Genomic DNA, 22,425 nt, shown 5'->3' on the forward strand with positions numbered 1-22,425 from the left:
TCGGAAGGAAGGTTGGGCAATCCTACTTCCGTAGTGATACTGCCTCAGAAACCCAAGGAGGGGTCGCTATGAGTCGGGGCCGACTCGACAGCACATAACAACAACAACAACAACAATGATGATGAATCAACTTAGAGCCCCAACTTTGCACTAATAGACTTGTGAGAGGTGTCAAACCTTTGTCAGCCCACAGCTTCTACTCAAATGGACACACTGCCGTAGATAGTAGTCTTAAGAAAAAGTGTTAGAATTTTTTTTTAAGTGTTCTATAAATGAGATTTGAACTTCAGATTGCAGGAATGACCTAAACCTAGTCTGTGAGCAAGGTTGCTACTTTTTCAGATACGGGCTCCATCCGCAGCCTACAGACAGGTGTGGGAGAACTGCATGGGGAAACTAGATTCTGGCACGGAAAGGACTACTGCAACTTTGTTTTCAAAGACTGGGTTCAACTTGACAAACCTTTTGCAGGTAAGTATCTTGCCAGTGGGTGGCTGGTTATGTTTTATCTTTTACTTTTTTGCGTATCAAGAAGTATGCATGTGCATGATCAAATTGTCTTTTATCTTGATTTGTTTTTGTTTTGTCTTGGTTTTGAACATTTGGGAAAACTTTGGAGACTTTGATTCAGCTATGTACTTAATGGCTTTTCCCTATAGTTAGAGTAAGAAAAGAACACCAGCTTTCCCATAGACATATTTTTGAGGTAATCATCTATAATTCTCTAAGAGATGGTAGCCTTGCTTTGATCATCTTCTTTTCTGTTTATCATCTTCCAGTGTAAGGAAGGAACATTTTTAGATTGTTAGAGTGCTTCTTTGTCTAAAAGGAGATAGAGATGGCCTGCCATTATTTCAACAAGATAAAGAAGAAAAATATAAAGTAACCAGCCTTGATAATTTGCACCAACTCACATCTTGCTTTGTCTACTGATTATCTCATAGTACTTGGGGAGGTGCAAGGGGGAGGGCTGTGTTTCTCAAGGAGAGATCTATGTTTCCCTTGGCTGTAAAGGTGTTGTTCTACCCAAGCCAAGAAATCTACATTCAGTGGACATTAGCACACACTTTTCCAAATCATAGTTGCAGTCAAAGATACAGGGCTTCTTCCCTGGCACAGTCATTACTGACCAATCCTTGCCTGGTGTACCTGGGCAGATTTCATTGACAGGTACTCCACTCCCCGGATGCCGTGGCATGACATCGCCTCAGTGGTCCATGGGAAGGCGGCTCGTGATGTGGCACGTCATTTCATCCAGCGCTGGAACTTTACAAAGGTACTGGGATGTGATTATCATAATGCAGTCCACATGAAAAGAGGCAGGCCTGGCTAAAGGAGAAACCCAGAGGGTTGGCAAAAAGGGGCTGCAGTGACACAGCTTTACTACCTAAGTGCTGCTGGGTACAGGGTGGTCAGAGGGCCTGGACCACTGGAGAAAAGAGGAAGCATTCCTGAACTTGCACACCACAGACAATCCAAAGTGTGGAGGGATAGGAACTGCTGTAAGGGCCTGGATACAATGTAGCCTCCTTACCCCTTTTAACATCTGCTTTGTCCTAAGTGCTTTGTTAGGCCCTGGGGATACAAAAGTCAATTAAAATATTCAAGTTACTTACAGTCTAGGAGAGGATTTCAGAATTGAGGGAAAGCTCAATAAATTCTAGAGAACTCTTTATATGCCTTGTTGAATTGTATAGTTTTTGTTCATTTGGTTTTTTACAGTGTATTGTTGTTGTTATTAAGAATATACACAGTAGAACATACACCAATTCAACAATTTCTACATGTCCAATTCAGTTCCATTTATTACAGTCTTCCAGTTGTACGACTATTCTCACCCTCCTTTTCTGAGTTATTCCTCCCCTATTAACATAAGAATGATGCCATTTTGATTTTCTTCTGTCTAGATATACTGAAGAGGGCATTGGGGTTCAATGTCAGAATTTCTGCCTTCCATGCGGAAGACCCAGGTTTAGTTCCTGCCTAAGGCACTTGACTGCTAACCAGAAGGCTGGCGGTTCAAACCCACCAGCCACTCCTCGGATAGAATGTTGGGCAATCTACTTCCGTAGTGATACTGCCTCAGACACCCAAGGAGGGGTTCCTATGAGTCGAGTCCGACTGGACGGCAGTGAACTGAGTTTAATGCACCTCATGCACAGCCACTATCCATCTGTCAGTGGAGGCATGTGTGTTGCTGTGATGCTGAACAGGTTTCTAGACTAGGACAGACTAGGAAGAAAGGCCTGACAATCTACATCTGAACATCAGCCAGTGAAAATCCTATAGATCACAATGGTCTGATCCACAGCCATGTGTAGATTTAATAAGGAATTAACCTGGACCCAAAAGAGTTGGAAGGGCTTCTTAGACCTCCTTCTTTACCCTCCTGACTTAAATACCTCCTACTCATTGGTGGAGGAGCTCTGGTAGCGTAGTGCCTAAGGCACTTGACTGCTAACCAGAAGGCTGGTGGTTCAAACCCACCAGCCATTCCTCGGAAGGAAGATGGGGCAATCTACTTCTGTAGTGATACTGTCTCGGAAACCCAAGGAGGGGTTGCTATGCGTCATAACAACAACAACACTCACTGGTGGTGTTGTGCCTAAGGCATTTGATTGCTAACCAGAAGACTGACAGTTCAAACCCACCAGCTACTCTTCGGAAGGAAGGTTGGGCAATCTCCTTTGGTAGAGCTACTGCCTCAGAAAGCCAAGCAGGGGTCGCTGTGAGTTGGAACCGACTCAGTGGCAGTGAGTTTTTCCATTAGAGTTTACTCTTCATAGTTTGGCTCTGAGGGCGTCTCTCTTTGAGAAACCTTCACCAGTTTGCAAGATGTTGTTCCTCTAAGCATAGTTATCCCTCTGTTCTCTTAGCACTCTTTTCATATTTATCTTGTTTAGTTGGTCATCAATTACACACATATTTAGCAGATATCCACCATGTAGCAGACACTATAGCATCAAGATGCTACATAGGACATCCTATTGAAATTATGCACTGATTTCTTTTCCCATTAGACTGTAAGGTTCTCCAGAGTAAGATCATCTTACTCATTTTGTCACAGTAATTGGTCCCTGCAGGAAGGGAACAAGGAAATAATCTAGTCTTGTGCCTAACAAGAATTCTTTCTATTGCATTACCTGGTGCTCCAGGTGGTTTTTTAGTTTGTGGACAATAAAGTAAGATTCATGCTTCTCATATTCTTACACTATTTCTGATAATAAACTCCAAATATTATTACCTATTACTATCATTAATATATCACACTTATTTTAGAAATTTTACATGTTTAAAAATGAATCCATGTGTATGGGGCTTTTGGGGAGTAACGAAAGGGTTCAGGAATTACATAGTCATAATCGGTGCTCAACCTTCTGACTATACTAAAAACCATTGCATTTTACACTATAAACGGTGGATTTTATGGCATGTGAATTATATCTCAATTAAAAAAAAAAAAAGTGGAGCAGGATTCTGATTCTAGATGTTTTTGGCCTCCCACTCTCCCAGCACACAGGTAGTTGCTAGCTCCTTTGTTGTCAAATTTCTGGTTCCAGTTCCTAGCAGTGTTGCCAAATGAGCCTGTGCACTCAGCATCACAGGAGTTTGACATAGTGGCAGATAGAGGGGAGGACTGCATCCATCTAGGGTAGTCAAAGGCAGGCTTCACAAGGCACAGAGGAGAAAGGCATTCCCTACCTCTGTCATGTGGCCTTTTAGCTTTGTCTGGGTAGTGAAGGGCAGAAGAATGGGGTGGTCACAGGCCAGGCAGAGGCAGTCTGCATTTAGGAAGATCTCCGGGCATGCCAGCACAGCTGCCTTTCAATGAAGTGTTACCACATGCCATGTACCATAGTAGGCCCTACACATGCACTCTCATACAGATTCAAACATACACACACATGCATATACACACACACACACAAACTAAAATAAATAATAGCACTAGCAACTTGTCCATAGACTGAAGCTATATTCTTACTTGACATTAAATATTTTACAAAATATAATCTCTGTAGCTTTGCAACATATAAGAAAACTATAAGTTCTCAGGGGGAACAGCATAATGCCAAATAAGCTTCCTTATGCTTATCCAAAGATTTTAAAATACTAGTTCAGAGATTATTTCAAGGACATTTTCAGAAATTAATGCTTTTAATGTTTTAAGAAGTGAATAGAATTTATTATTTCATCAACTCCAAGTTACCTCTGCTTTTTTGAATTATGGAACAAATCCTGTCAAGTCAGCTGTAATATTTAAGTTTGAACTCTCAACTTGATTTTTTTTTTTTTCTCATTTCTCTTTTATGCATTTTTACTTTCTTGAACTAAGAGTAAGTAGAAGCCCAGGCTCAGCTTCTAATGACATCCTTCTGTGCAGAAGCATGTGTGGATTCCTAACTCTTCCCACCTCCCCCTCTCCTCATAGATGGGATCAGCAGACTCACATCAGCAGGGATGCAGCATCAGTAAAAACTAATTGTACCATAGGTGACCTTAGGCAACACATCAAGTGTTTTGCCCAGTCTTGGTGGTGTGGAATGAGCAATTCCATCTTTCCAGACAGACTGGAGAGGAGCTGCCTCCAGGACACAGTAGCCACATTCCTGTGTTTGAAGGACATTCTCTGAGGGATTCCTCTAGAGCCCCAAGGAAGAAGGCCAAGGGGAGGCTGCCTGGTTGGTAATACACTAGCCTTGGCTGAGTAGGCATATGGAAGGCAATTGTACCTTCAGGTCAGGAAGCTCAAGCTTTAAATTCCCTTCCAAGCCTGCAATGGCACAAGATTCATACTGGTGCAGGATTCTGAGAGGTAATTCTGAGCAAAGCGAACAGTTTGAGAAGGTAGAATCTTTTTCATTTCTCTAGGCTGAGTTTCCTTTAGTATGCCTTCCTTCATTGTTTATAAGGATTTGACCTAACACTCTTGAGTATATAATGTCCAGGTATTATGAAGGTCCAGGTATTATGAAGGTCCAGGTATTATGAAGGTCCAGGAATAATCATTTTATTTCTTTTAAATGATGATGAGGCATTCTTTCCTCTGATAATTTGGGAAAATAACTTAATTTTATCAACAACTTAGAGTCACACTTTATTTTTCATTCATATAAGCATTATAAAGAGTTAGCAGAAGCCCTTCTAACAAAAATTTAGGGAATCGATGAATAAACAAAGAGACATTACTTTTAACCTGCTGGACTAGCAAAAATAAATACAGCTAATAGTTGAGTATATTTGGTGCATTTATATTCTGTTCCTGGGAGGATGAGTTGGTGCACTAGCAAGATTTTTAAAAAGTGTACAGCCTTTGACCCAGAAAAATTATTTTTGGGTATTTAAGCTTAAGAAATAATCCAGTAAGGTAATTTATTATGACATTGCTTCTAATACTTGAAATATAATTAGAAACAACTGGAATAGTTGTTAATAAGAATTTATTAAACAAATTATTATTCTTCCATACCATTTTATTATTAAGTTATTTAGAAATGATAATATAGTGCTACACTACTGCTATGGCAAAATGTCTACAACAATCACCAATTGCCTTTAGGTCAATTCTGACTCATATAACATAGTAAAAAACAGCAGGTTACAAAACAGTCATCTCATTTTTGGAGCTATATATCTCTATAACTATAGATTATATTAACTCTTTCTTTACATATATAAAGCAATACATGCTCATTGTGAAAAAAACAAAGAAGGAAATGTTGTGCCCAAGTTAAGAAGGAGTTCCTCGGCGAGAGAAATATGCTAACACACGACAATGCAAAAGCAGTAGGAGGGTTTATTAGCTAACTTAAGTTAGGGTCTTTGCCCTTACCAGATCAGTGGCTTGAGCAAAAGACCCCGTGCACCGATATTCTCACAAATTTATGGAACAATATGGGAAGGGGCAGCACCAGGGCAAGAGGGTACAGATGATTGGTTGTTGCTAAGGGATTTAGGGCAGTGATCTAAGATGTTGCGGGACGTAAAGAAACCCCCCGGCTCCAAAGTTCACTTAGGAAAATATTATCTAGGGAGGATGCAGCTCAGATATGTGGGAGACTTTCAGCAGTCGAGCAAATCTCCGATACGTGCTGAATCCCGATGGCTTTTGTGATGCGTGCTGAGTTCGGAGGAAGTTCCTTGATACCTGCTGAGCCTGGAGGGCAGATAAAGGCCCTAAGGAGTGTTTAGAATTCCAAAAGTCCTGTTACTTGTTAGAATCCCTGACACTAAAAGGTTTCTGGTTAAAGATTTTCCTGGAGGCTGCTAGAACTCTGGCTTCAGATTGACTCACAGAAATACATGGAAAAGACAGAAAAGAAAAATGGAGTGATCTATGACCGCTTCAACTAGAAACATCCATTGTTCACATTTTCCTTTTTCAAATGAACCTGAGTTTCAGCCATAAAGTAGTGATGAGGAGAACTGTTTCTAACTTGAGTCATTTTTATCTGTTTTTCTTTGTTTTAGATTATGAAGCCAAAGTATCGGTCTCTTTCATACCCATTTCTGCTTCCAAAATCTCAAACAACAGCCCAAGAGTTGAAATATCAAGTGCCTGGGTCTGTACCTGCAAAAGTACAGGTAAGTCTGGCTTTTCTTTCTTACAAAATGCTTTGGGTAAAATTACTCATGTTGGACTCTGTGTCCATTACATTGCCTTCACATTTTTAGCTAAGGACAACTTCTCCAAAGTGAAACTGAATGAACCTTTTACAATTTAGTAAAATGTTATATTTCCTATTTAGAATTTCCTCTAGAAATATTTTATAGTTGTAATGAATTCATGTCCTCAGAAAAGGCCATGGGCAAGGAAAGGCTATTCCTGTAACTCCTGAAGTAGCCCGGGCCACATGGTACACAGTGAACCTGGGGCTGATAATGCTAAGTGCCAGGAATGTGGCTGTCACATAGCATCCTGGGAGCTAGTTATGGCTCAATCTAATTTTAGTTCTTAATTAATTAAATGCCTTTTAGGGCCTCTTTAATAGAATAAGGAATTTGCTTAATAGACTCACAGAATTTTACAGCATCCAACTACTTCAGTTTACAAATAAGAAAAATCAAACCCACTGGGACTATGAGACTTGGCTAGCATAACCCAGCAACTTATTGGTGGAGATGGAACTTGAAATCTTAGTCTGCTGTTACCCGTCTTCCAACTCCAGCTCAAATGTCTTAGGATCATGTGGGGACCGAACTGGGATGAACTAGTTCCAAGTCATCACTGTTAGCATCAAAAGCATTGTTTAAGTGAAGAACCACTGGTCTGCTACTGGCATCACTAATATGAACTTGTGTGTTTCCAGACATGAATTCCAATGGACATGATTATGTAAATGAAATGTCTAAAGCAGATAGTTTGTATTGTGTACAAGTAGAGGGGTTTGTATAAGAAACAGGCATTTCAAATTACAGGTCTAATAGTGGAACAATCAAAAAGGAAAAACCACTTGAGAGAAATACCTATAGCAAATACTTAGTCATCCCATACCATGGAGACAACCAATTTAAACTTAGAGGCACAGATAGCTGTGTATTCATTTGTAAATTGATGAATATTTTATGAACCTGCTTAATATTACTTTACTTGGAGGGGTAAAATTACCCTGCTCTAAGATAAAATAGGAATCTTAGTACTAGGAATTAAAAAGAATTTAAGATTTGAAGTTGCATTAAAATTGACTTGATAGTCAACTCACCAAAATTAGCTAATGTTAATTAAGTATCTGTTGAAATGTATTTGTTTTATGATGAATAAAGGATGTTTTTTCTAGTGTTGCATATGCATATATCTTTCTCTTGTCTTTTAGCAGAGCTGTGTCTTACATATTCTTATTCTACCAAAGACACAGAGACACTCTACTTGCTTGCTACGGAAGTAGATTGCCCAGCCTTCCTTCCATGGAGTGGCTGGTGGGTTTAAACCACCAGCCTTCTGGTTAGCAGTCAAATGCCTTAGGCACTACACCACCAAAGCTCCTTTACTGCTAGCCAGTAGGTGATTTTTCAGAAATGCTGAAATAACAGGAACTGTGCAAACAGTGAGCACAGCCAGGAAGTACATCTTTTTGGAGACAGGAAAGTCTGAGATGACCAGAAGCTTAAAAAAAAAAAATTATCCTGCTTTATTTCTCCTTTTCTGTAATGTCTGACCACAGTACTGTTTCACTTTCTTCACATCATTCAGTGACTTGAAACATTATTTTGTTCCAGACGTTACTTTTTCAAGTTACGAAAGTCTGGTGCTTACACGGCAAAAGCAATAATCTAGTCCAGTTTTGGTTTTCCAGAAAATCCAAGAAGAGGCAGGGAAATAGGTCCCTGGCTACATGATAGACTCAAAAACTCCAAAAACAAATTCACTGCTGTAAAGTTGATTCCAGCTCATAGCAACCCCCATTGGGTTTCCAAGGTGGTAAATCTTTACAGAAGCAGACTGCCTGATCTTTCTTCCATGGAGTGGCTGGCGGGTTCGAATCACTGACCTTGTGGTTAGTAGCCAAATGCCTTAACCACTACTCTACCTTACTTGTTTATGAATTTATTCTCACATTTTTAAACTTTTCGCTTTCTTAGTTATCATGTGTTAATAGCTAAGCATCTGATGCACTTACTAAAATTCTTCCTTAGGTTTATTGTTTTTAACATAGGCCAGTGTTTCTCAGAGGCCACAAGCTTAATTAGTTATAAAGGAATAAGATAGTGATAAAGAAGCAAATTCTAGAGCCAGACACTTCAAATCCTAGCATTCTTACAAACTAGCTATGTAACCTTGGAGAGTTACTAAACCTCCCTATACATGTTTCCTTCACTTATAAAACAGGGATAATAATAGTATCTGTCTCCTAGGGTTGTGGTGCTGGATAAACCAACTAGTAACATGCAAAGCACTTAGGAAAGTGCACATTTATATATATATATATATATATATATATCAGTATCAGCTAAAATCTTCAAGCTTTTCCTAGTGTTCCAAGGTTTTGCGACAGAGAAACTGACATTTCTCTAGATGGTTACTAAGCTAGCTCTAGATATAAAATCTTTATACCATTTGTCTATTGAAAGGGAAAGAAAGAGCATTTGACATAAGTAAATGACAGATAAAATTCATGTTACAGTTTCTCCCATAGAAAGAAAACCAACTATTTAATTTTTTATTAAATATTGCATATACTGCTGGTAAATTCACACCAGCTATGATTCAGAGCCACTTCAGGGGAATGGCACAGGCAGCCAAGGAGAGTGGAGCTAAGTGGCGAAATGGAGGCCTGCCCCCACCAGCAATAATTTCTGCTTCTGAAAAAGCCATCCAGGCCTGAGTGCTGTGTTCAGCAGTTTCCAGTGATACTTTCAGAATAATCTTGGGTGTTTCCCCTCATTACTGGGCCTTCACAGAAGGCTGCTAAGAGTGCTCAGGGAAGTCATAGAAAAGTGTGGGGGTGGAGAAGGGAGGAAGGAAGAAAAGGTTAACTCTGAAACCTTTTAGGCACAAACTATCTAAAAGAACTTGTTTGTTTTTTCTTTAAGCAAAATGAGCTAGGCTCTCAAATGCTGTCATTGCCATTTTAGATACATAACCAAGACAGAATTTCACATGTCTGTTATGATGAAAGGAGCCTGGGTGATGCAAGCAGTTTGCAACTGGTTGCTAACCCAAAGATTGGCGATGCAAACCACAACAGGGGTCCATGGAAGAAAAGACCTGGCGCTCTGCTTCTGAAAAGATTATAGTCAAGAAAACTCTATGGTCATTGACCCTTGTCACTTTAGTTTTGCGTATTTCTCTGTACATAAATTATATTTCAATAAGATGCATTAAAAAAGAAAACCCTATGGAATAGCTCTACTCTGTAACACACATGGGATGATCTCGAGTCAAGGCCAACTCAACAGTAGCTGACAACAATTATGATTAAAAGAAAGCACCCACTGTCCTGTTAGCATCAATGTGGAAACAATACATGGAAATAAAATCCTCTTTATTAACTTGAGGAACTTTTGCTAGAAGCTACCATTAGATGATCATTGCTGAGAGACCCTCCCTATACTGAGGGAAACAACTCCAAACAACTCCACTCTGAGACAGGTCTTGATCTCTTTGTGAATGCAAAATAAATAAAAGAAAATTGACAGGCAAGTGTGAATGACACCTAAATTATACTACTGGATAAAATTCATTCCCACAGTAGGGATAAATGTCCAAATGATACTCTAAAAGGTCAACATGAATGTAGATTCCAGAGGACAGCAAGTGTTTTGTATTAAAGACTGGTGTCATAGAGTAAAGTGGGTAGATGGAGGAGAAAGGATGCTTACTTCACCCATTTCTAAGGAAGTTACTTAACATGGGAGTTATTTTCCATTTAGGGAACAGGTTTTCATGCAGTAACACTTATGTGACTGCTCCTGTGGGCCTTGACTGGCTGAAGCAGAATGGGCAAGAGCATTTACTCTGTGTCTGACCCTGTGCTAAACCTTCTGTAGATCATCTTATGTAATAGTCACATGTCTATGAGCTATATTTCTGTTTTTGTTGTTAGCTGCCTTTGGGATGGCCCCTGACTCATGTTGACCTCATGCACAATGGGATAACATGCTTCCTGGTCCTCCATCCCCGTGATTGTTTAGAGACGGCACTATTGTGATCCATAAGGTTTTCATTGGTTTATTTTCAGAAGTAGGTCACCAGGCCTTTCTTCCTAGTCTATCTTAGTCTGGAAACTTTGCTGTAACCCATGCAGCATCATAGTAGCACACAGGCCTCCACTGACAGACAAGTGGTGAGTGCATGACATGCATTGGCTAGAAACTGAACTCAGGTCTTCCATATGGAGGATGAAAATTCTATCATTGAATCATTGCTGCCCCTAAGGACTCCTGTTCTATTGCTATCAAATCAAATTCCAACTCATGGGGACCCTATCGGACAGAGTAAAACTGCCCCATAAGGTTTCTAAGGCTGTAATCTTTGGAAGCAGACTGTCGCATCTTTCTTCAGCTGAGTGGCTGGTAGGTTCAAACTTTTGACCTTTCAGTTAGCAGTCAAGCACTTAACTGGTGTAACACTAGTGCTCCTTATGTACTCCTGTTAGATCCCCTATTTTCACAGATGAGGAAACTGAAATTTGAGAATTTAACTTACTAGGTTAAAGTAACATAACTTGTAAATGTTAGGGATGAGACTCGATTCTAAGCTCTCTGACTAAACAGCCTGGGGTCATAGCTGTTAAACACAGAGACTGTTTCTAGTAAGACCGGAGATGGTTGTAACCAAGACAAGGCAAAGCTACTTGTCATGTTTGCCTTTTGGCAAACATCTGTTGTCATAGCCTTAAATCCATTCCTAGTACTCCTTTTGCTTCTTTATACTCCCTAAACTCACTGCCATTGAGTCAGAACCGACTCACAGCGACCCCTCCTTGGGTTTCCAAGGCAGTATCACTGCCTTGGCAGTTCAAACCCACCAGCCACTCCTCGGAAGGAAGATTGGACAATCTATTTCCATAGTGGTATTGCCTCGGAAACCCAAGGAGGGGTCGCTATGAGTCGGGTCCAACTCAATGGCAGTGAGTTTGGTTTTATATATCTATATATATGTATGTATGTATGTACGTATGTATGTATGTACGTACGTACGTATGTATGTATACAGCCAACCCCACAGAGGTCTCTCTGGTGGAAAGAAGCAAGAAAAGAAGCAGTAGGAAGGAAGCCGAAGGAGTAAAGAATCTGACAGGAGAAGAAGCAGAGAGATAGAGGGGGCAAGGAACCTCCTGAAAGAGCTGTAACACAGGCCAAGGACTGTAACAGTGAAGACAGCAAGAGGCTCAGAAGGGACCCAACTGCAGACCCAACAGCAACAGACCCAGAAGAGGCCTGTGGCAGAGTCAGTGGTAATAGAGGGCTGGGCCAAGAGGAATCTGTCCTCAGGGACAAAGAGAAGGCCTGTCCAGAGGGGGCTGAGAAGAGGCCTACAAGGCCAACCGAAGCTGAGAGAGCTGTTCTGCTGTGAAGAAGGGAGCTTCCTGATGCTGATCCTAAATTGTAGCCTGTTCATCTGGATCCTGAGTTCCACCTATTTGCTTCCTTAGTAAACCACTTAACTATAAGTATGGTCTGTGCGTATTATGTGCTCATTGCAACAGATTATAGAGCGCACAAGAGAAATAGAGAGTGTTGTGAAAGGGACAGCTGGTGTCAGAATTGGTAAGAGGTTGGAATGTGGAGGTGTGGGTGACCTCCATGTCGTAGGGATCAGCCTTGGGCTGATCTGGATTCACATTATCCCTCCTGAAGTTAGACAGGTTCTGATGCTGATACTACTACTCCCACTTACTTTTACAGATGAGTTCTTGATCAAAGTAAATTTCTTGTTGCTCCTTACCTGTGCTGTTTATGTCAACACAGACTATAAGAATAAGGCCTAACAATTTGAGTATTTCTCTTCTCTCCCCTACCCACATCACATGTGAATGTCTACAAGGATGCCAACCTCTGCTTGAGGGACATTAAAGAAGTACTTTTGTCCTAACAGTCTTTGTTCCGTGATTGACTTGAGGCTCTGGGGAATAAAAAATACTTAAAACATGGGCTGGATTTATGGGGAATAAAAGCATTAGGATAAGAGAAAGGAAAGGAACTTGGAATAAATACCCAGAAAGTTTGGAAAGTTTTTCTTCAAGAAGAGATTTCTGTTAATTCAGCCCATAAATTTAGCTTGGGCTCATGATATGGAAGGAGATTAGAGTTTGTGGCTAAGGCGAAAGCTATTATTTTAAGTTACAAAAAAATTAAAAATATAGGTCATAGTACAACAGAAAATGATACATTCTAGTTACAATTTTGAGGCTAAAACATAAAATCAGAAATATGCCCTTTTTTACATACTTTGAAATTGTGTGTTCAAACTTGAGGTTTGAAAAGTGTGGGTTATTTTGATTCTCAGTATACTTGGAGCAATAAGATAACTCATGTTTCTGCATGTTTAAGGCATAGTTTGAGCTTGTCCAAATGACATTGGTTTAAAACAGAATTGCAAGACAAGTCGGTCAGGTCAATTAAGGAAAAAAAAAAGAGTAAATCTTAAATTTAAAACAAAAAGAGGTCAATCAATGCCTTTGACTTATTTGACTATTTATAAAGCTTTCTAGACTATCAAGCATTTAAAGCAATTGAGTTGAGTTATGCATTACCTTCCAGTTCCATGGTTCATGGGGAGAAGCAACACAAAAAGGAAATTCATATTTTCAGTCTACCTTGTGGTGATAGGCAGATTTTAAACTAATTAGAATAATGGTAAATGAATATTAATCCCAACTGACTTTTTCCTGTGTTGCTTGAGACATATGTTTTCAAATTTAAGCAAAAATGATGACATTTTTTTCCTATTAATTAGAAGAGGATTCTTTTTGAGAGAATGGTTTAGGTTGGTACTCAGACAATGGGATAGATGAGTGCTGAGCTCCTTAGGTTAGCAATCTCCTGTGCTGTCTGGCTGTAGAGGCATCTGGGAGACCCATCTCCATTTTTTTATTTTTTTTAATTGTGATTTGGGTAAAAGTTTACAGAGTGAATTCACTTTCTATACGGCAGTTCATACATATTTTGTTTCATAACATTGATTGCAATCCCCATAACGTAACAGCTCTCTTCTCACTTCCTCCCTGTGGTCACCTTTTCCCAGTTGTTATGCATTCCTGCCTTCTGAGCTCTCTCCCTGTGCAAATACTGCCCTTCTGATCTCCCATGATTGTTTGTTCTAAGGAGTGTACCTACCTGGTGTAAATGTTCACCTTATATGCCTGTCTCTTGTACAGCTGGAAGCCACAGGAGTGAGTTCAATTCCAGGCCTGAAGAGTGACTAGGGCCCATAGTCTCAGGGATTTCACCAGTCTCTATCAGACCAGTAAGGCTGGTCTTTTTTATGATTTTGAGTTTTGTTCCACATTTTTCTCCCACTCTATCCAGGATTTCCTGCACTGACCCCTTTCAGAGTGCTTGACAGTGGAAGCCAGGCACCGTTTAGTTCTAGTCTCATGGTCATATATCCTGAAGTTCACAAGGTCCACTAATCCCTTGGACTAATTGTTTCCATGTGTTCTTGGTTTTCTTTATTCTTCTTTGCTCTGGACAAGGAGAGACCAATTGTTGCATCTAGATGGCCACTTGCAAGCGTTTAAGACTCCAGTCGCTACTCACCAAAGTAGGATATGGAACAATGTTTTTGTGAAGTATGCCTATTGAGGTTGGTGTCCCCCTACGACCATGGTCCCGAGCCTACAGGTCCAATAACTCATTCCCTCAGGTAGTTGGCTTTGGCTAAGAAGTTATCATAACTTTGCCTCATACTAGTTCTATCTATATGGACATTCTTACAGCAGATACAGATATGTATATAAAGTATCACCTGCCAAACGTGTATATATATATATATATATATATATATATATATATAAGACTCCTCACTTTTGCTAAAGCTCCCCCCACAGGCTGGCACACAAAGACTTGTTCTTTTGGTTTACAAATTTACTTCTTTTAAGCATTTAAATACCTCTGGAAAGAGAAACATTTTCCATTAACTTTCAAAGGGAAGATGACAAAAATGTGATCTGAATGCTCTCCCTTGATGGCAGTCATGGATAATCAACCTTGGATTTCCTTCCCATTGTGCCCAGGTCCTAGAATCCTCTCTTCAGCACAGATGTCCAGGAAGCTTTCAATTGATTGCAAGTCAAAACCTACTCGATGCTCCTGATTTATATCTTATAAATGAATGAGTTTATAAAATCCTTGAATGAGAGCAAGTTTTGAGAGTGAGAAAGGAAAGAAAGTATAAAACTCTGGACTTAAGAGAAAGATTTTGAAGTTACCACCAAGGGCTGGTATATAAAACTTGTCTATCACATTCTGCAGAGTTAGAGGTGCCACATATTAAACATCTACTATATATCACATACCATTCTTAGCACTTTGTGTTCATTATGATCTTTTTTACTTTATGTCTGCCTTAATTAAGGCTCTGTGTGTGTGTGTGTGTATGTGTGCATGTGTGAGAGAAAAAGAGATCTCAGCTTTACAATCAAGGAAACTGACACTTGATGATATTAAATGACTTGTCTAAAGTGTAAGAGCTAGGATGTACAGAGTTATTACACAGATCTAACTGAAGAATACCTTCAATTCAATCGTATACTCTGCAATTTTCTATACTGTTTCCAGAATTATGTGGAATTAGATCAGGATATGTGGCATATGAATCTTCTCAAAGCAGCCTGCATATTCAGAGCCACGCTCCTTAGGGACACAATTCAGCATTGATTTATGTGGACTAAAACTTGAAACTTATATTTGTTCAACTTTTGTTATTTCCACCTAATGAATAGTAATACAGTTCCTTGGAGAATATTTAGATCATGATATTTTCCCAATGTGGATTGTATTTAAATTTTCCTTATGAGTTTTCTTCTGATATATTTGGCTGTTCATAGTCACAATTAAATTTTCCAATTTCATTGCATATACCCACCAGCCACTCCTTGGAAGGAAGGTTGGGCGATCTACTTCCGTAGTGATACTGCCTCGGAAACCCAAGGAGGGGTCGCTATGAGTCGGACCGACTCGACGGCACATAACAACAACAACAGTCATCTGATAAAACTAAATAAAATACTTTGAAAGGGGCTAGTTTATAATAAATGCCTCAAAGTGAATAAATAAAGCACATCACTGACAGTGGCACAATTATTGGTTTTTAGGGAGAGTTAGATTTGAATTTAAGTAGTCAATGCAATTTTTAAAATTATTGATTATGGCAGGATTTTTTACCAGATTAAATTGATTATGTATTAAATCACTGTGTATGTATCTAGTAACTATGGGGGCATACTTTTCAATTTATTTTCAATTTCATCTCACCTGTTAAGGGATTGTTTCAATCTTCATTTAAAATCAGGAATAACATCTATTTCTATAGTGATTCTTCTATGATGTCATGCTGTTGCTTAAGGAAAGCCCATTAATGAGTATTGAGCAACTACTATATGTGCAACATTATGCATTTGAATACTAGTTAGAATACTGAAAAAAAAAAAAAATGAATGGTTTCTTATGTTGAAAAATCCTCCCATGTCTTCTAGATCATCCTCTAGTGCATTCCAAAGTGTCCTTTGCTAAGATCTACCACAGCTCAAATATGTCTTCTAATGTTCTTTCTAATAAAAAGACATGTCTATACCCCTTAGGTTCCAGGCTTCTTCTATATATATATTAAAAAAAAAAAAAAAAGACCTCACTGCCGTGGAGTCAGATCCGACTCATAGCAACCCCTCCTTAGGTTTCCGAGCAGCATCACTATGGAAGTAGAAAGCCCAGTCTTCCTTCCGAAGAGTGGCTGGTGGGTTTGAACTGCCGTTCTTCTATATGGTTTACATTAACTCACTGAATCCTTACTGTTGTTGTTGTTATGTGCCATTGAGTTGTTACTACAACCCTAAAAAGTTGTATTATCTCCATTTTATAGTTAAGAAACCTGAGGCATAACAAGATTAAGAAACAAAACCAAGACCAACATCCCATAGGTTGTTGAGGCAGGCTTTGAACTCAGCAGTCCAGCTCTGAGTCAGTGCATTTAACTACTACACTCAGGTATCTGAACTAGAACCTCTCACTGTAACCCAAGCAGGAGCAAGTTAGTATCTGAAGAGAGAAAGGCATGAGTGGTGAGAAATGGGCAAATAATCCTTAAAAGAATAAATAGAATCAAGTATGAGATTAGATATGGAATCTGCAGAGAAGAGGCACGCCAAAGAACCTCCAATGATGCCTAACTTCAAAAACTGAAGAAGTGATGGTATGCCACTGGCCAGTAGGGTATTTGTGATGCGAGGTAACTTAGGGAAAGTAGCCATGAGTTCAACTTTGACCTGTTTATTCTGATACGATGGTGTCAACTCCACACTGATGGATATGACACATGGTTGTGATATAATGTCAAAATAGACAGTATGGCATGGTGGAAAACATAGGATACCAAATGAGAAGACCCAAATTCAAGCTCTGGTGCCATTGCTCAGTAACTCTGTGACACCATGAAAGTTTCTTCACCTCTCTGAGCCTCAATTTTCTTCCTGTGAGAGAATTTCTATTATTATCACTGCTTCTCAAGGAAGTTCTGAGAGTTGAAGTGGCATGCTAACCTCTAACAACTAATTAAATGCAAGATTGTTGTTGTTGTTGTTATGTGCCGTCGAGTCAAACCCGACTCGTAGCGACCCCTCCTTGGGTTTCCGAGGCAGTATCACTACGGAAGTAGGATTGCCCAACCTTCCTTCCGAGGAATGGCTGGTGGGTTTGAACCGCCAGCCGTCTGGTTAGCAGGCAAGTGTCTTAGCCACTATGCTCCTGCCTTCTTCTCAGCAAAATCCCTCACCCACCTGCTCTCCCTCTCATGTGTCTGCCCACACATTACACTCAAGCTGGTGTAATCATTCAGTGTAGAAGAATAAAGGATTGACTTCAGTACATCTGCTGGCATCTCCATTGTCTTATGTTTGCTTATTTCTGGTTCTTGCCTTGTAGTTGCTCCGCTCTGCTTCTGATTGGTCTGCTGGTATAAAGTACCATGAAGAGTCCATCCACGCTGCCTATGTACATGTGATAGAGAACAGCAAGCACTATATCTACATAGAAGTAAGTCCTGCTAGTGTTAATTGGAGTCTTCCCATAAATGTCATACAGAGACGGCAGGGTCCCTTAACCCAGGACCTGCTGTATTAATATATGTATGTTGAGATATTAAGAGTACTTATACTCTCCCACCTACCTGTAATTCCCTCTGCATTTTTGCTGGCTCAAAACTGTGCTGGGTAGCCCCCAAATCCTTGTTATGAAAATGTATCAAATCAGCTTGTATTCATTATAAAATATTTTCACACCCTGGACTTTGTTCAAAGTAAGAAGAAAATCTGGGGAAATGGGCTTAGTTTGTAACTTTAATTACATCTCTGAGTAGATATAAAAATATTTCAGAGAATTTAGAAAACATTGAGAAAAGAAAATGTCATAAATAATGGAAAAAATAAATCAGAATATATCTCCCTTCTTATCTTTTCATTCTCAATGATTCAAAAATCTTATTTCCTTCCCTTTGAGTTCTGGCCATCTCCCCCTCCATGCAGTGACCATTCATTAAAATCAAGTGGAAAAGAATTGCAGCTTCATTTATTTTGCAGGGCTGGAGGCAGGGAGGGATAACTGATAATACTAGCAAGTTCAATGTGATGTAAGAAGAACCTTGTTGGCATAACAATTAAGTGCTCGGCTGCTAAACCAAAGGATGATAGTTTGAACCCATCCAGCAGCTCCATGAGAGAAAGACCTGGCAGTCTGATCCCATAAAAATAACAGCCTAGAAAACCCTATGGGGAAGTTCTACTCTGTCACAAGGTCACTGTAAGTCCAGATTGACTCACCACCACCTAATGTCAACAACAACAAATGCAATATAGCATCCTGGATTGGATCATGGAACAGTGAAAGGACATAAGTGGAAAAATTCATGAGCTCCAAATAGAGTCTGCAGTTTAGTAACACTAAAATTAATAGTTTTGAGAATTATACGACAGTAATGTAACAGCTGGCTCCTGTATTACCCAGAATCACTTTGCTTCATCTCTTTTTCATAGCATTCATTTCAACTTTTCTGTTTTAATGGTTCTACAATGTTAAATGCAATCTTTAATTCATGCCGTGTAGACCTGGTTGATTGACGTTACTCACTCCTGTGTAAATGGTCAGCAGTCACTATGCTCCTCCCAAAAAAGGCAGAAGTGAAGGAATGACATGTGGCCTATGTGTATTTATAGCTGCTGGGGAATGCTAAGATTCTTTGTAAGCTTCTCTGTAATTTGAATTCAGAAAAATAAGTATAGTTTGGTTGTCACCCCTGAGTTTTTGATTGTTTGCACCCTAAACATTCTGCACAATGTCTTCCTGTGATGTTTTATAGATTTATGTACTTCTGTGTAAAAAATTCTATAGTTATAAAATGATATGTTACAAAGCATTAATAATCATACTTTGAGACACTGTTTATGTATCTCTTCATGTTGAGTGGATTAGCAGAGGTTATTTTGTGAGTGATGAATAATGTTGTTGTTGTTGATAAGTGCCCTTGAGTTGATTCTGACTCATAGCAACCTTATGTACAACAGAACAACACATTGACTTGTCCTGCATCATCCTTAAAATCCTTGCTATGCTTGAGCCTGTTGTTGCAGCCAGTGTCAATCCGTCTCATTGAGGATCTTCCTCTTTTTTGCTGACCTTTTACTTTACCAAGCATGATTGTCCTTCTCCAGGGACTAGTCCCTCCTATAACATGTCCAAAGTACATGAGACAAAGTCTTATCATCCTCGCTTCTAGGAAACATTCTGGTTGTACTTTTTGCAAGACAGATTTTTTCATTCTTATGGCAGTCCATGTTGGTTTGTGATGATTATTCTTATAAATTACTAGTGTAATGTAACTGTGGTCGTTAAGGTTGTGTGTCATCTTGGCTGGGCAGCTGGTAGTAGTTATTCCCCATGATGACACTGGCAGTCAGCTCCATGGTGGGATCTACCACAAGCAGCTGAGTAGCTGCTTTAGGAATGTGATCTGCTTCCCGTATATAAGAAGCAACTTTGGGAATTATTTCTACTTTTATGACACACTTGACCCTGCATGTAGCTGAGTCATTGTTCAGCAGCCTGCCATGCACTGCTGATTTGGGGACTTTCAATGGACTTGAATTAGTGGCCTGCTATGTTGTTTGGTAACATTGGGACTGTGCCTTTTTACTTGTCAACCTTGGGCTTGGCAGCCTCAGCAACCAGCAGCATCCAGTTTCAGTGGGCCTGGAGCAGGAGGCAAAGCCTCCAGACTTTAAGAGAATAAATTCCTGTTTGTTAAAGCCATCCCATTGGTGGTATTTTCTGTTAGAACAGCACAGAGGTAACCAACACAGTGACAGTGTGTATAAATAGAACATATAATATTTGTAAATTTGTTAATTTAATTTTTAACATTCCTTTATGGAGCAACTAAAGCTTACACAGCTATGATGATGATGTTGAACCCTGATATTCAGGGTTTTAATAGTTTTCAAGAATGTTTTATAGATACATGGATAGCAGAAGTAATTAGAGAAAAAAGGAACAAAAATAGGTCTTTTTCCATTTTACTAGTTTCCATTTTACTAGTTAGGTATATATTTATATATGCCTAACATACCTACAGGAGTTCTGGTAGCATAGTGCCTAAGGCATTTGACTGTAACCAGAAGGCTGGCCGTTCAAACCCACCAGCCACTCCTTGGAAGGAAGGTTGGACAATCTACTTCCGTAGCGATATCGCCTCAGAAACCCAAGGAGGGGTTTCTATGAGTTGGGTCCAACTCGACAGCACATAACAACAACAACAACACACCTACAGAAGGGATTTGAGGCTACTTAAAACAGAAATTGCACCTCCCATCTGTCAGTTTGTTGTAATGTGGTGGCTTGTGTGTTGCTGTGATTCTGGAAGTTATCCCATGGTGTTTAAATACCAGCAATGTTACTCATGATGGACTTGTTTTAATAGGGCTTCTAGACTAAGACAGACTAGGAGGAAAGTCCTGGCAATCTATTTCTGAAAAATCAGCCAGTTAAACCCTGTAGATCATAACAGTACATTGTCTGACTTGCTTGCTTTAGACACATCATCAGTGGGTATTAATCACTTAAAGAAGGTATAGTATTTAGTGGAGTAGAGGGTTAGTGAGATGTGGCAAATACTTGGTGTGATGGATTGGCCCAATAGCCTCAACAGTGGACTCGAACATACTGACGAGAGTGAAGCAGGGTTGAGCCACGTTTTGTTCCGTGGTACCTGAGGGGTCATAGTTGACTCCACAGCAGCTAACAACAGCAAAACAGAAGTTCAGGGCTAATAAGAGACCCAAGCAAATGGGACAAGGAAAAAGCAGATACTAGGAAATAGTGGGAAAATGGTGGGCAAAATTAAACCAGGCTTCTGGCATCTACTCTATTAAAAAAGTATATGACAGATGCTAATACCAACCAGTGTGTCCACAATACTGCAATACCATTAACACCAAACACCAGGCTACAGATAAACACATAAACACCTGAGAGGATCAGATGGGGGTCAGTGAACAGGAGTATACTCTAGACCAAGAATAGATTCAGTGCAGGCTAATCTTGCACAGATACCAGTGATACAAAATACCTGCAATCCTTACAGAAACAACAGAAGACAGACATAGAGCAATCCCTCACAGACATCCAGACACTATAGGCGAGACATCCAATGGATCTATCATCTCAGGATCATGGTACTAGGGGACACCAGACTCAAACTGGCACAACAAAATACATAAAAATCTTGTTCCTCATCCTACATTGGTGAGTAGCAACTGGGGTCTTAAAGGCTTTCAAGTGGCCATCTAAGAGGCAGCTATTGGTCTCCTATCGTCAGAAGCGAAGAAGAGTGAAAAAAAAAAAGGGCATTTGGAAGCAATCAGCCCTAGGACATGATGGCCCCTCAAAATCAGAAGAACTAGATGGTACCCAGCTACCAATGCCAAACACTCAAGAAAGGAGAAAAACTGGAGATCCTGGATAGAGTAGAAGGAAAAAGGTGGAATAAAATCCAAAAACTCAATGATGACCAGAATTACTGGTCAGATGGAGTCTGGTGAGACAACCCCCCCCACCACCACCACCAATACTATGGCCCTGGGATGCTTTCTGGGCCTGGAATAAAACTCACTCCCAGGGGCTGGCTCTCAGCCCAGTAGTAAACAAGATGTACGCACAGACCACTCAACCCAGGGGAGCGCACCCACATACTCTATGGACATGCATCCCTTGGAGCAATGGACCATGGGGTACCAGAGGGGCAACATTTGCATGGAGGAAATGCAGGACACACAGGAGTATAAAACTATGAGGGGCATGGCAGGGGGTTACTGAGCAGGGAGGGGAGGAGACTGGTTAGGGTTGGGGATGGTGAATGGGGAGTGAAACAAAATGTACATGTAATGTTGAATGCAAAACAAACTCTGCTATGTAAACTTGAGCCTAAAGCACAATAAATAAATAAGTAAACAGCAGAAGGTAGGATGTTTGCCAATATCATACATGTTTGTACAATGTATCAAACCAAACCAAACTCACTGCTATCAAGTCAATTCACACAATGTATAGATTTGAGAAAAATATCTAATTTCACTATTGATTTAACTTGTAATGTTCCTAGTGTCCTGAAATCATAATTTAGAAAATTGCCTGCTAGCTATTTGCATGGTGAAAGAACACTCTAGCCTTCCATTTGACTAGGATGATAGATGCGATACTACCTAGAAACACATGAGACCC

The 22,425-nt window shown here is 39.9% G+C and overlaps 1 protein-coding gene across 1 annotated transcript in view; it reads left to right on the top strand.

Annotated features, from left to right (window-relative positions):
* PLD1 (phospholipase D1) overlaps window positions 1-22,425 on the top strand; it is a 233,712-nt gene that overhangs the window by 107,446 nt on the left and 103,841 nt on the right. Inside the window, exons 16-19 of the mRNA XM_007946610.1 lie at window positions 343-471; window positions 1,158-1,276; window positions 6,472-6,585; window positions 17,581-17,691. Coding sequence (XP_007944801.1) covers window positions 343-471; window positions 1,158-1,276; window positions 6,472-6,585; window positions 17,581-17,691 — 473 coding nt within the window. The remainder of the gene's footprint in view (window positions 1-342; window positions 472-1,157; window positions 1,277-6,471; window positions 6,586-17,580; window positions 17,692-22,425) is intronic.

Source organism: Orycteropus afer, unplaced genomic scaffold, assembly GCF_000298275.1.
Source record: "Orycteropus afer afer isolate SDZICR_OR568_19922 unplaced genomic scaffold, OryAfe1.0 scaffold00168, whole genome shotgun sequence".
NCBI lineage: Eukaryota > Metazoa > Chordata > Mammalia > Tubulidentata > Orycteropodidae > Orycteropus > Orycteropus afer.